Source organism: Medicago truncatula, chromosome 2, assembly GCF_003473485.1.
Source record: "Medicago truncatula cultivar Jemalong A17 chromosome 2, MtrunA17r5.0-ANR, whole genome shotgun sequence".
NCBI classification, from domain to species: domain Eukaryota; kingdom Viridiplantae; phylum Streptophyta; class Magnoliopsida; order Fabales; family Fabaceae; genus Medicago; species Medicago truncatula.
Genome location: NC_053043.1, coordinates 36,129,211 through 36,142,804, shown reverse-complemented (window position 1 = coordinate 36,142,804; position 13,594 = coordinate 36,129,211). Strand labels below are relative to the sequence as shown.

Sequence of the window (13,594 nt, the reverse complement as noted above, 5' to 3'; positions counted from 1 at the left end):
TCTCGTAAATTAGAATCTAACTCTCTATTTCAATAGAAAAAATTCTATAAACTCAAATTGGTAGCTAGCAAAGGGGTGACCATGGATGTTGTCATGGGAGTTATTATTAACTTTGCTACTAAAACTGCTGAATTTACGGTTGAAGCTATTCGTCGTCAATTTGATTACAAGGGCAACCTTACCAAGATGACAACTGATGTCCAACATTTGGAGGGAATAAAAGACATTTTGCAACACAATGTTGATGAGGCCAGAAGGAACGGGGAAGAGATTGAAAATATTGTCCAGAATTGGTTGAACACAGTGGACAACACTGTTGCAGATGCAAATGAAATTATTGACAGTGAAGGCCATGCAAAAGCTCAATGTTCTATGAGACATTTTCCCAATTTGTGCACAAGGCACCAGCTAAGTAAGAAGATGATAAAGATGATGCAAACGATTTCTGAAATCGTAGCAAAAGGAAGTTTTGATAAAATTTCCTACCGTGCTGCTTCTCAAATTACAGTTACGCCGTTCGGTAGAGGTTATGAGGCCCTTGAATCCAGAACATCAATGTTAAATGAAATTATACTGGCATTGAAGGATCCTAGCATCTTCATTGTTGGGGTGTATGGAATGGGTGGTGTGGGGAAGACAACACTGATGAAAGAGTTATCTTGGAAAGCGAAGAATGATGGGTCATTTGGTACTATTGTTATGGCTACTATAACAAGTTTACCAAATCTTGAAACAATTCGACGTCAAATTGCTGAAGCCTTGGATTTCAAGTTTAAAAAGAAAACAGAAGAAGGAAAGGCAAGAGAATTACGTGATAGGATAACCAAGGAGAAGCGTATTCTTGTTATTTTGGATGACATTTGGGGGAGACTTGATTTGACAGAACTAGGGGTTCCTTTTGGTAATGATCACAAAGGATGCAAATTGGTGGTGACATCCAGAGATCTTAATGTGTTGATTTGTGAGATGGGCACTCAAAAAGAATTTAGACTTGAAGTTTTACTTGAGGAGGATAGCTGGAAATTGTTTGAGAAGATGGCAGGTGATGTTGTTCACGAATTCAATATAAAACCAATTGCGATAAAGGTTGCCAAATGTTGTGCTGGTTTGCCCCTTTTGATAGTCACTACGGCAAAGGCTTTGAGGAAAAAACAAGTCTCTAATTGGAAGGATGCCTTAAATGAATTACAGAGATTTGATCAAGAAGGGTTGAATAAGAAAGTTTACTCTACTCTGGAATTGAGTTATAATTGTTTAGAGAGTGAAGAACTGAAGTTGCTATTCTTATTAATTGGTTCCTTTGGACTGGATTACCTCTACACTGGACCACTTTTAGTATGTTATTGGGGGTTGGGCTTATTTAGACATTCTCACAAATTTGCAGATGCAAGAATCAGATTCAACAGATTAATAAATGACCTTAAGGCATCTTCATTGTTACTTGAGTCTGAATTTGATCGGGTTAGAATTCATGATTATGTAAGAGATATGGCTAAATCAATTGCATGTAGGACTCGACCAACCTATGGGGTGAAAAGGTACACTAAAGTAAATCAATGGCCTGGGATGGATGAGCTTCAAAAATGCCATCAGATCATCCTTCCTTGGTCTTTTATTTACAAGCTTCCTGAGAAGTTGAAGTGCCCAGAGTTGAAGCTACTGCAGCTTCAGAATATAGGAGATTATTTGAAAGTCCCCGATGACTTCTTCTCTGGGATGATAGAGCTAAAGGTCATTAGTTTATATGGAATGATGTTTGCCCCGTCTCCACCAACTTCACTATGTCTCTTGACAAAACTCCAAACATTGGTTCTTACAGGATGTGTGTTAGAAGACATATCAATAGTTGCAGAGTTGAAAAGTTTAGAGATTCTCAGGCTTGAAAGATCTGATATTAAAGAGCTCCCAAAAGAAATAGGACAACTAAATAATCTTCGAATGTTGAATATAACCAACTGTTCTGCATTGAGATTCATTCCTGCAAATCTTATTTCCAGCTTAACGTGCTTGGAAGAGTTGTACATGGGGAATTGCTTTATTCAATGGGATGTCAAGGGAAGCAACGATCAAAGCAAAAATGCAAGTCTAGAAGAGCTAAGGAGTTTGTCTCATCTAACCGCTTTGGACATAATGACTCAAGATGCTTCAGTTTGGCCTAGGGACTTGCTAGTCTTTGAAAAGCTTGAAAGATACAACATATATGTTGGTGATATGTGGAAATGGTCTTTGGACTGGTCTGGAAATGCATCTGAACCTAACAGGATACTTAAGCTCAACGACAGTAGGGGTTCAAGCATTCTTTTGGATCGTGGATTTAACTCCTTGTTGAATTCAGCCGAGGACATGTGTCTTGCCAAAATACATTGTGTTAGAAATGTTCTTTATGAGCTGAATAGGGGAGGTTTTCCTCAATTAAAACATTTGCGCCTTCAAGACAGCACTGAACTTCAGTACATCATTAATTCAACGGGGTGGGTTCATCCCTATCCTGCTTTACTCAACTTAGAGACTTTGGCTCTTCAAAATCTGTTTAATCTGGAAAAAATATGCCATGGGCCAATTCCAATTCAATCTTTTGTCAAACTAAAATCTTTTGAAGTCAAAGGTTGTGACAAATTGAAGAATCTGTTGCGGTATTCCCTTGTTAGAGACCTTCCTCAACTTCGTGAAATAAAAATTGCTGATTGCCAAATGATTACAGAAATCATATCTGAGGTGGATAAAGAAATTGACAAGATTATATTCCCTGAGTTGTGTTCTCTTGAACTTGAAAGTTTGCCTCGTCTCGTTAGTTTATGTGCGCCATTGACGCAGTGCATACATGTGCCACTAATTGATCAAAAGGTAAAAACATGTTTAGCGCTTATACTTTTTAATTTATGATGGGATTCTTCCAATACCTTTATTTTCCCGGGGAGGGGGATGGAGTCCCTCTAATAAAAAAATATGATACTCTTATCATTCTATGTATTATTGTTCAATCAACAATATGGTATTTTTTTTTTCTCTTATACCTTCAAGTTCCATTATGTACCTCATTAGATATTCACAGTGAACTATCTTTTCATCTCAATGATTGTTTGTATTTTTCTCAACATAAATTAATAGGAAAGATAAGATCTTCACGAGGATATTTTTGTTAATAGGTTGTGATGCCCCACCTTGAACTATTGAAGTTGTCTAAGATCAATTGTGAGAAACTGTGGGATGACAAACTTCTGAGTCATTCTCGCATGCAAAACTTGAAGAGTTTGAAAATTGACAAATGTGGTAGCATGAGATACGCATTCTCATCCTCAGTTGCTAGAGAACTTGTAAACCTGAAATCTCTTAAGATTAGTAATTTCCAATTGTTGGAGGACATATTTGTCTGCAACTCTAATGACGAGGTAGGCATTAATTTCATTGTCTCCAACTCTGCAACCATTAACTATTGTTTTATTTGCTTTTAGTTCTGCTGCTTGTGCAATTAACTGTTAAAAGATCTAAGCATGTTACTGATTGTAGGATCTACTTCCAATGTTAGAGACATTTGAAATCTCCCACATGGAACACTTGAAGTCAGTATGGCACAATCAACTAGCCCCAAATTCCTTCTGCAAATTGAAGCAACTGAAAATTCAATTCTGCAATAAATTATCAAATATAGTTCCATCTAATGTTCTTGATAAATTACAGAAGCTGGAGACAATGACTGTAACAGATTGTCCTAATCTGGAAGTTGTGTTCGAAACACAAGGTCTAAAAGCAGATGGTGGTAGACAGATAAGGCTGGATATGCAATTGAAAACTCTCACTTTGAAAAATTTACCGATGTTAAAACACATATGGAGTGGGAATCCTAATGAAAGCTTCAAGTTTCAAAACATCTTCCAATTGAAAGTTATTGAATGTAAAACCCTTAATCATGTCCTTCCTCTCTCTATGGCTAAAGAGCTTCAGCATCTCCAAGAAATTTATATTGAAGAATGTGGCATAGAGTTTATTGCAGCACATGATGAATTGGCTGACACATATCCGATACTTATTTTCCCAGAATTAACATCTTTGAGTTTTCGAGATTTGTCACAACTTAGAAGCTTCTCTCATGGATTACATACCTTGGATTGTCCTGTTTTAAGACATGTGGATGTGCTTCATTGTGACAAGCTTGTTCTATTCAAGCCAAAGTCTCTAAATTACCAAGAAATTGTTCCAGTTGATACAGTACCCCTTCTCTCAATCGAAAAGGTGCATTCTACATATCAATACTCTGCCAATAAATGTCAGAAATACTTATGCACACCAAAAAATACATTTTTAATAGATAAGTGGCGTGCTACTTGTTATTTTCTCATTGAAAAAGGGAGCAAAATGAGAGTGTTAGTTTTATTCCATGTTTTCATAAAGTTTATATGCTTATTATTTTCTTCAGATAGCTATTAACTTGAATCTGATTACTTGTATTTCATAGTTTGTCCCCAACACAAGGGAGCTTATTCTGAACAGAAAGGATGTCACCATGTTATGCAATGGTCAACTTAATGATGAGCTTATCTACAGAGTAACAGCTCTTCGCCTGCGATGTTTCCATGATGAGGCTGACAAATTTCCATCTGGTTTCCTCCAAAAGTTTATCAATCTCATAAAGCTTAAGGTGACATGTAGTTCCTTCACATACATTTTCTCGAGTGGAAGCAAATGCGCTGGACATTCTGAAACAACTATGAAGTTGAGAAATTTAGTACTTGTTCAGTTAGATAACCTCGAGTTTATATGTGAAGAGAAATCTGAGGTGCAATCAGTTATTCAAAATATTGAAACTTTGAGTGTAACTAGATGTTCTAGGCTGAAGAACATCATTCCATCCTCGGCTTTGTTTGAGAATTTAGAGCAGTTGGAAGTGTTTAATTGTGGTGGACTGGAATATATTATGAAATCATCAACAATTACCAATTTACCAAAACTTCGAAAATTATGCATAGATTTTTGTGAAAAGATAGAAGTAATCGTTGCAAGTGACGATGAGAATGATGCTTCGGAGTTATCATTTATGAAATTGGGGTATCTGCGATTGAATAACTTACCAAGGCTAAGAAGTTTTTGTAAAGGAAGACATGACTTCAAATTTCCACTATTGAGGACGTTATTTGTAATAAACTGTCCCATGATGGAAACTTTCTCAAATGGTATGTTGAACGCACCAAAGCTCATAGAAGTACGTGTAACACCGCAAGATGATCGTTGGAATGGTGACCTTAACACTACTATAAAAAAAATTGCAGTGAAAAGGGTAATGCATACAAAATTGATTATATCCAATTATGTCTCAACTTTTATGGCTTCCATTCTCACATTGATGTTGCCTTTTTTTTTTTTTTTTTCTGAATATACAGAACTCTACGGATGATTAGGTTTGTCCTCAAAGTTTAATGGAGGGTCAACTAGATAATTCGTTGCAATCACCTGGTAATTCAGAATCACCACATTGTGAATTTTTTCCCTTATTATTTTTTCATTATATTTCATGTTCTTCAAAATTTTGTTTTAGTTTCATTGTCATACATTAATCTTTTTCTTTCTTGTTTTGATGATTGTTTCTTATCTTCATTTCCTAGGTTGTATCTTCATGTTTCCCAATCAAAGCTAGTCGGCTAATCTCGAATGGCACTAAGCATTTACCACCATCATGATGTATCAGTTAATTTAATGACTTTTCTATGATAACGACTTCTGTCGCTTGTTCTCTGTTGTTTACAAAACTAATCTCTACTAAACTTTCCTCTCTCAGTTAATCAATTAATATTCCTTGTTTTCATTTAAAGGCATCTTGATCGTTGCACTGCATTCAAGTGTTTCTTTTAGGGGAACCAGGATTGATTTGTAAGAGACTTCTGAAAAAAGAAATTAAAATGATGGCTAAACTCTTCATCCAATTCTACTCTTAAAAAATTGAATCCAATATGAAATTGTAATATAACAATTAGAAAGTGATGCAAAGAAAATACACTTAAGATCAAGAGGAAGTCTTGTTTTGTTACAAGCATTTAAGCACACTATATATATCTAGACACGCACAGACACAAAAATAAATTTAATTTAATTGTTGAAAAATTGATATGTTTTAATTATTTTCCCTTTATAGTATTTCTCAATTGTGTATGTGCAAATCTTTGTCATCAAGGAAGTATTTTCCTAAAAGAAAACACAACTCAAGTGGAGTCATATTAAAAGGACATAAGTATCAACTTATGAAGCTATTAAGGTGCCTAGTAACCTTTATGTCAGTTACAAACATACTTCATTGATATATATTTTATATTTTCTACTGATATCATTCATTTATATATCTCTGAATACACTGAAAAAGATTAAAAGGATCAAACATTCATTTAAAAAGATTGCACAGAAAATACACTGAAAAAGAAATTACATCTCATTTGGAGTAAGATTAAAAGGACATAGGTATCAATTTATGAAGATATTACGGTGTCTAGTATTGTTTATGTCAATTACAATCATACTTCACTGATTACTATATATAAGAAACAATTAATTATGCCGATTGGCTATTAATAGTGTTTCTATTAAAAATGACTCCAGTGCAAGATAATGAAAAATAATTGCAACCTTACAAGTTGATCATATAGATACATTTATTTTGCTTGACTTAAATTGCGTCCAGTGAACATAGGCCCGACCATGACAAATGATCTGTGTGTTCATGTTCGTCTTCTAACACGGTAATTCAAAAGCAATTCAGGTCCTGCTGCTAGTGTGTTGGTTGAGTACTGTAAGGCCGTGCACATAAGCGCAGGCTAGCTGATGTGCATGTCTGGTTTCTGCCAAGAATTTATCCTTTGGCCATGCAGGACTTGTGTAGACCCTTGCAACTTCAAATCTTTCCCTTTTTACATCCAAAGTTTGTCAAAGTGCAGTAATGCACTCTTTTATACTATTTTCCTTCTCATATAGCTAATTCAAAAAGATGAGAAATAAATAATGAGAAGGAACCAAAAACCAAGAAATATACTTTTCAAACATAAAAGGTTACATGAATTTCAAAAGAACTTTACTGGTATTCATTTTCAATGTAAAGCTATTTTTACAACAACAAGCATTAAAAGTAAACTCTTTCGAAAAAAATACTTAAGAATGAAACTACACAATCTTCAAACTATTTTCAAAATTTCAAGATTGTAAAGAATTGACTGCATCGTTGATATTATTTATATATCAAACAGCAAACTGCATATCAGAATTGTCTCCACATATAAACTCAAGGTTATGTAATTCAACAAGTACTAATTTTTTCAACTTCATTGTTGTTTCCGAATGTCCAAGGTCAAAGCTTCCACTTGAGAAAATTTCTGTGAAGGAACTGCAAGTCACCATAAGTTTTTCAAGATTGATAAATCTTTGGAGGAAGCTGTGTGGAAATATTTCAGACTCATTGTGAAAACAACGCAAGCGAAGATCTTTTACTGTATAGATCGGCCTGTGATTAAATTGACTGTTCCATAACATAGTAACATCCCTTCCGTTCAGAATAAGCTCCCTTAGGTTTGGGACAACCTATATAAACATAAATATAATACCAGTAATAAGATTCAGCCTAATTACTATGTTTAAAGAAGATTAATGCTCAATGTTTTGTAGATAGAACAATATAAACTTGTAGGCTAACAAAAACCAGGATGAAAACATGTAATAATTTTATTTTATTTTATTTTATTTCAAGAAGTTGAGGAAGATTGCTAACTAAAGAATATGAAAACAGATGCTTCAACTTATCGCAACCATTGACTTGAATAAATTTCAGCTTGGAAAAAGATTGAATTGGAATTGGTCCATGACATATTTCTTCCAGATTAAACAGATTTTGAAGAGCTAAAGTCTCTAAGTTGGGGAGTGCAGGATAGGGATAAAAGCAACCTATTGAATTAACGATGCACTCCAGTTCAGAACTGTCTTCGATGCACAAATGCATTAATTGGGGAAAACCTTCCATGTTCAACTCGTAAAGGACACCTCTAGCACGTTGTAATTGAGCTAGACACAAATCCTCCGCTGATTTCAACAATAAGTTAAATCCATAATCCGAAAGAATGCTTGTACTCTTACTCTCTGCCAGTTTAAGTGTTCTTGAAGATTCAGAAGCACCTCCAGCCCATTCCAAAGACCATTTCCACATATCACCAATAAATATATTGTATCTCTCAAGCTTTGCAAATACATGTAAGTCCCTTGGCCAAACTGAAGAATCTTGAATCATTATGTCCAAAGTTTTTAGATGAGACAGATTACTTAGCTCTTCTAGACTTGCATTGTTGCTTTCGTCTTTGCTTCTCTTGACATCCCATTGGATAAAGCAATTTCCCATGTACAACTCTTCTAAGCATGTTAAGCTTGAAATAAGATTTGCAGGAATGAATCTCAACCTAGAGCAGTTGGTTAAATTCAACATTCGAAGATTAGATAGTTGTCCTATTTCTTCTGGGAGCTGTATAATTACAGATCTTTCAAGGCTAAGAATCTCTAAACTTTTCAGTTCCAAAACTATTGATATGTCTTCTAACTCACATCCCGCCAGAATCAATGTTTGAAGGTTTGTCAAGAAAGAGAGAGATGGAGCTGGGGAAGGGGTTAACATCATTCCATACAAATCTAGAACCGTTAAAGCTCTCATCCCAGAGAAAAACTCATCAGAGACTTTCAAATTGTCGCCTATATTATGAAGTAGAAGTAGCCTCAACTCTGGGCACTCCAACTTCTCAGGAAGCTCATTAATATAAGACCAAGGCAAAATGATTTGATGGAACTTTTGAAGCTGATCTATCGTTGGCCATTGTTTGACTTCGGAGTACTTTTTCATAGAATAAGTAGGATGAAACCTAGATGCAATTGATTTAGCTACATCACGTACAACATCATGCATTCTTACTCGACCTCTTTCACGTTCAAGCAACAATGAAGAGGCCCTAAGGTCATTTATTAAGTTGAAAAATTGATTTCGTGCCTCTGTCAATGTGTGAAGATGCTCGCATAACCCTGAATTCCAATAACACTGAAACAACATTCCAGTGTGGATATGGTCCAATCCAAATGAACCAATGAAAAGGAAGAGTGACTTCAGGTCATCCCTTTCTAAACAATTATAACTCAATTCCAAGGTAGAGTAGACTTTCTTATGCAAACCTTGTTGATCAAATCTCTCCAATTGGTTTAAGGCATCCTTCCAAGCGGAGGCTTCTTTTTTTTCTCAAAGCCTTCGCCACAGTAACTATCAAAAGAGGTAACTCGGCACAACATCTGGCCACTTCTACCGCAATTGGCTTTATATTAAATTCATGAACAATATCACCTGCCATTTTCTCAAACAATTTCCAACTATCCTCCTGATGCAAAACATCAATTCTAAATGCTTTCTGAATGTTCATCTCACAGTTTAACACATTAAGATCTCTGGATGTCACCACCAACTTGCATCCTTTGTGGTCATCACCAAAAGGAATCCCCACTTCTACCAAATCAAGTCTACCCCAAATGTCATCCAGAATAACAAGAATACTCTTCTCCTTGGTTAACCTATTCCGTAATTGTGTTGCTCTTCCTTCTATGCTTTCCTTGTTAAATTTCATATCCAAGGCATCAACAATTTGGCCTTGAACTTTATAATAAATGCAGTCAATTGAGTTTGACTTAGGTTTTGAAGAGAGTTAATGAGTTCGATTCACTAACTTCGAATTCTTGGACTTAAAGAGATTTGATGTTTTTATGGTGATGGTTCGACAAGCAAGTAAGCGTCGAAGAGAGGTTGGTGCTAGATAAAGGAGCCAAGCAACGGTTACTGTCGAAGGATGTCTATTGAAATTCAAATCAAAGGGATGTATGTGGTAGTTTTTAGCAATTAAGTTCGATCGTTTCTGTGTAGGTAGTTACATAGTATAAATAGTCGCTTTTCATAGGAAAAACGGGTCACAATTCAATCATACAGAAAACTTACACTCAAACTATCCGCATTCAGAGAGAAATGAGTAACAAGTCACAATGTATTGAATATGTGTACCAATTTACATTCAGTCTATGCAATTTACGTTTATTTCTTTAAATTCCTTTGCAATTTACTTGTTCTTTTCAAGCATTCTATCCTACTCCTTTGAAGATAACTTCGACGGGTTCAATCTTTGTTTAATTCGACGGTTATATTCATATTCTACATAAGAATATCAAGAACATTCATAATTTTCGAAAATAACAAACACAGTATGTCCTAAAGATTTACTGGTTGATCTTGCATGTAACTAATTTTAAGTCAACGGTTGTTTAGCAAAAACCAAGGTTAACAGAAAGGTTTAAGGTGTCTTAGGTTATCAAGTGATTCATTTATGCAGATTTTTAACTATAAAGTTTGTCCATTTATTGCGCGTTGACTGCTCCATGGAGAGGTTATTGCTACATTCAACTTATGCTCATGTAGAAGTTGCTGGTGTTGATTCTTTGCATAAGTGTCTCCATAATTGGCGAGTTCATGAAGAGATTTTCGTAGATTGTTACCTTCATGGAGTTGAATTATATTTGGTCTCTCATTTGTAGGTTATGCATGGGATCATTTGAGATCAAGTTGGTAGTGGTGTGTGTTTCTTTGTTGACCGATAATGGTGCTTTTTATCATGATTTTGGTGTCATTTGGCTTTGATATTGTTAAGCCATTTTATATTTATAAGCTTTATTTTGTACTTGGTTGTGATTTTTCAATACATTCATTTTGTCTTTAATAAAAAACTTGATGAAATTTGTACTCAAATTCTTTATTTTCATACCCAACGGTGTTACTATTTTTTTCTTTATTTAAGTATTTTTCTTCATTCAAATTTTTTATGGTGGCCGAGGTTTGAACCCCGGACCTTGTATATATTATGCATTGTCCCTACCAACTGAGCTAAGTTCACGAGGACTTTCGTCACTCAAATTTAAAGCGACCATAAGTATTTCACTTTATTTTCATATCCAATTTCAGTGCTACTTTTTTAGTTGTGTAAGTTTTTCTTCATTCAAATATATAGCGACCATGGCTTGGGGTCTCAGAGTTTACTTCTCATCGAGATCTCAGGTTTGATTATCTCCGATGTTGTCATTGACACCATCAAATACGAGAATTAATATATTGTCCCTAACACATCTTACTTGTGGTTTGAATTGTGACCTTAAATCTATCAACTAGAAACCCTATGAGGATCAAACTTAAATCCTAAATTGATCTTTCGAGTTTATTGGTTTTATCTAATAAGCCTATTTTCACGTCAACAACCACATACATCAACTTTTAAACTACTATTTTTTGTTTATATTTCATTTCAAATTGAGAACAAAATTAAGTGCAAAACTTAGGAAAATCCATTGAACACAAGTTATACTAAACCGACAGTTTTAAGTTTACAATGATACCAAAACCAATTGAGAGCATGATTAGCGGATTAGTTAAGTTGTTAATTTGCTCAAAAGCATGTACTTTAAGTTTACAATGATTATTTAAAAAAAAAAGTTTACAATGCAATGATACCAAGACCAATTGAGTAAAAAGTTTCATGCGCAATTAGTGATATTTTTTATTTTTTTAATAATTAAGACCACTTTAAGTTTAAAAAAGAACGGCCCAATTTTAATTTTAATTTTTTACTTTTGATGATAAAAAGGTGGAAATTATACTAATTAAACAGAAAATCCAATTCCAAATGCTTTGAGACAAGCTATACCAATGATTCCTAAAAAGAAGAAGTTATACCAAAGAGACACTTTTAAGTTTATTAATTACAATGATACCAAAGCTAATTAGGCAAATTTCTTGCAAGATTACAAATAATGCATCCCTAAATCCCTAAGTACACACAAATACAATCTGCATTTGCATCTGATACCGAAGAAGAAAACGAAGAACTGAGTATTTGAAATCTGAATCTCAAGCATATTTAAAGGTAATTTAATTTCTTCATTTCGTTGCGTTTCTTTGATTTATATAATTAGAACATATTTATCCAATCATATGTAAGACAAATATCCATCATGTAAATCTTTGCTAACTAAATTAATATGAATATCCTCGTACCCCAAATACAGTCTAGGGTTTGTTTTATCATCATAAATCAACTATACATAAAAATCCCATAAAAATCAACGTTCTAAAATAACAAATCTCCTGTTTTATCTCGCATCTTAATTTTTATCAAACATAAAGAAATCAACAACACAAAAAAAAATTTAGGTTTTTTCTCAATTTTGACCAAAATGTTTCTTCAAAACCAAAACTTTGACACTTATAATTTTTCAACGTTTCTAAGAAATTTTTTCCTTAGTTTCCTTTGTGTTTACATTATTTTATGTACTTCACGTAAACCACAAACACATCTAACATTTCTTTTTTAATATTTTTCAAGTAAAGCAACTAGGTTGCTTGCATAACAAGGAATTTTTCAAAAATTATTTAAGTCATGACAATTTAGGGCACACACCCACTCTCAATATCTTCACTAAGGACTAATATTTTTTAGGGTCCCACACTTCATACATTAATACCACAACCACAAAAATTAGGATATTTTTCTCGTTAATCAATAGATGTTTTCTTCAATCTTGTAACCCTAGACAAATCAGCAAATTAGGGTTAGGCAATTTTTTTTCTCATTTCAACACTTTGGTAAGTTTTCCTAAAAAAACACTTTAGTAAATCTATACCATATACAGTAGAAACTCTATAAATTAATAATGTCGGGATTGGAGAAATTTATTAATTTAGAGAGTTATTAATTTATCGATAAATTAATAATTATTAATTTAAAGAGTTTTTAAGTAATTATACTGTACATACCAAACAAAAAGGCAAATTAGTCTATGTCTCTTAGAATTACGTTGCACCAAATCTTGGGACTCAATGTAAATTAATAAATATTGTATTCATATCCATTGGAAATATGACTTTTGACTTTTGAAGTGTATAGTAAATGTAAACAAGTGGAATGTTCAATGTATTCTTAAGTAAGTTTGGCATATATAAATTACATGAATGTGTTAAAAGTATTCAAACCATATCCCACTCACGAGATGACTTCTCATCTAAAAGGTGTTGCAAAATCAACTATGTCAGATCAAATGCGTAAGGAGTTGTGCGAGTACAAGAACTTTAAAGGAAAACAAACAACTATTGAATCATATTTCAACAAAGTGTAATATATTTTTTTTCAGTTTCTATGAATTATTAATTTATGATTTTCTTGGGACCGAAAATTATAAAGGGATCTCCCAAAAAATTATTATCTTATTATTTTATCGAGTTATTCAATTTTTTACACTGGCCCAAGTCGGGACCGGACAAATTTATTATTTTAGAGAGTTTATTAATTTACCGAGTATTAATTTAAAGAGTTTCTACTGTATAAGTAGAATGCATGAGTTTTATCTGATTGTTTCCTTTCATACTTTATTCTTTATTTAAACAATTTTATTTACGTTTTATAATATTATTTAAATTATTAATTAAAAAAACTAAATCTCATAAAACAGGAATGGGAAGAGCCATTTCGGCTGAATTTTTTCTTTCCATTTTACCCCTTCATTTAAA

The 13,594-nt window shown here is 33.6% G+C and overlaps 2 protein-coding genes across 2 annotated transcripts; one reads left to right on the top strand and one right to left on the bottom strand.

Annotated features, from left to right (window-relative positions):
* The first annotated feature begins 62 nt into the window (after positions 1-62).
* Positions 63-5,803, top strand: LOC25487104 (probable disease resistance protein At4g27220). The gene is made up of 6 exons (XM_039830661.1): positions 63-2,844; positions 3,147-3,389; positions 3,508-4,230; positions 4,454-5,272; positions 5,376-5,448; positions 5,598-5,803. Exons 1-5 carry the CDS (start codon positions 82-84, stop codon positions 5,391-5,393), a joined length of 4,566 nt encoding a protein of 1,521 aa, XP_039686595.1. The 5' UTR covers positions 63-81; the 3' UTR covers positions 5,394-5,448; positions 5,598-5,803.
* Positions 5,804-7,215: 1,412 nt separating this feature from the next.
* Positions 7,216-9,620, bottom strand: LOC25487099 (probable disease resistance protein At4g27220). The gene is made up of 3 exons (XM_024777087.1): positions 9,344-9,620; positions 7,787-9,030; positions 7,216-7,554 (listed from the first exon to the last, which is right to left on the bottom strand). Exons 1-3 carry the CDS (start codon positions 9,618-9,620, stop codon positions 7,216-7,218), a joined length of 1,860 nt encoding a protein of 619 aa, XP_024632855.1.
* Positions 9,621-13,594: the final 3,974 nt, after the last annotated feature.

Coding starts and splice junctions, on each gene's coding strand:
- LOC25487104 (XM_039830661.1), top strand. CDS start 82: ATGGATGTTGTCATGGGAGTTATTATTAACTTTGCTACTAAAACTGCT. Junction 2,845..3,146: donor TGCCACTAATTGATCAAAAG/GTAAAAACATGT, acceptor TTTTGTTAATAG/GTTGTGATGCCCCACCTTGA. Junction 3,390..3,507: donor TCTGCAACTCTAATGACGAG/GTAGGCATTAAT, acceptor TACTGATTGTAG/GATCTACTTCCAATGTTAGA.
- LOC25487099 (XM_024777087.1), bottom strand. CDS start 9,620: ATGAAATTTAACAAGGAAAGCATAGAAGGAAGAGCAACACAATTACGG. Junction 9,031..9,343: donor ATTGTTTGAGAAAATGGCAG/GTGATATTGTTC, acceptor ATTGGAATTCAG/GGTTATGCGAGCATCTTCAC. Junction 7,555..7,786: donor CCAAGCTGAAATTTATTCAA/GTCAATGGTTGC, acceptor ATGTTTATATAG/GTTGTCCCAAACCTAAGGGA.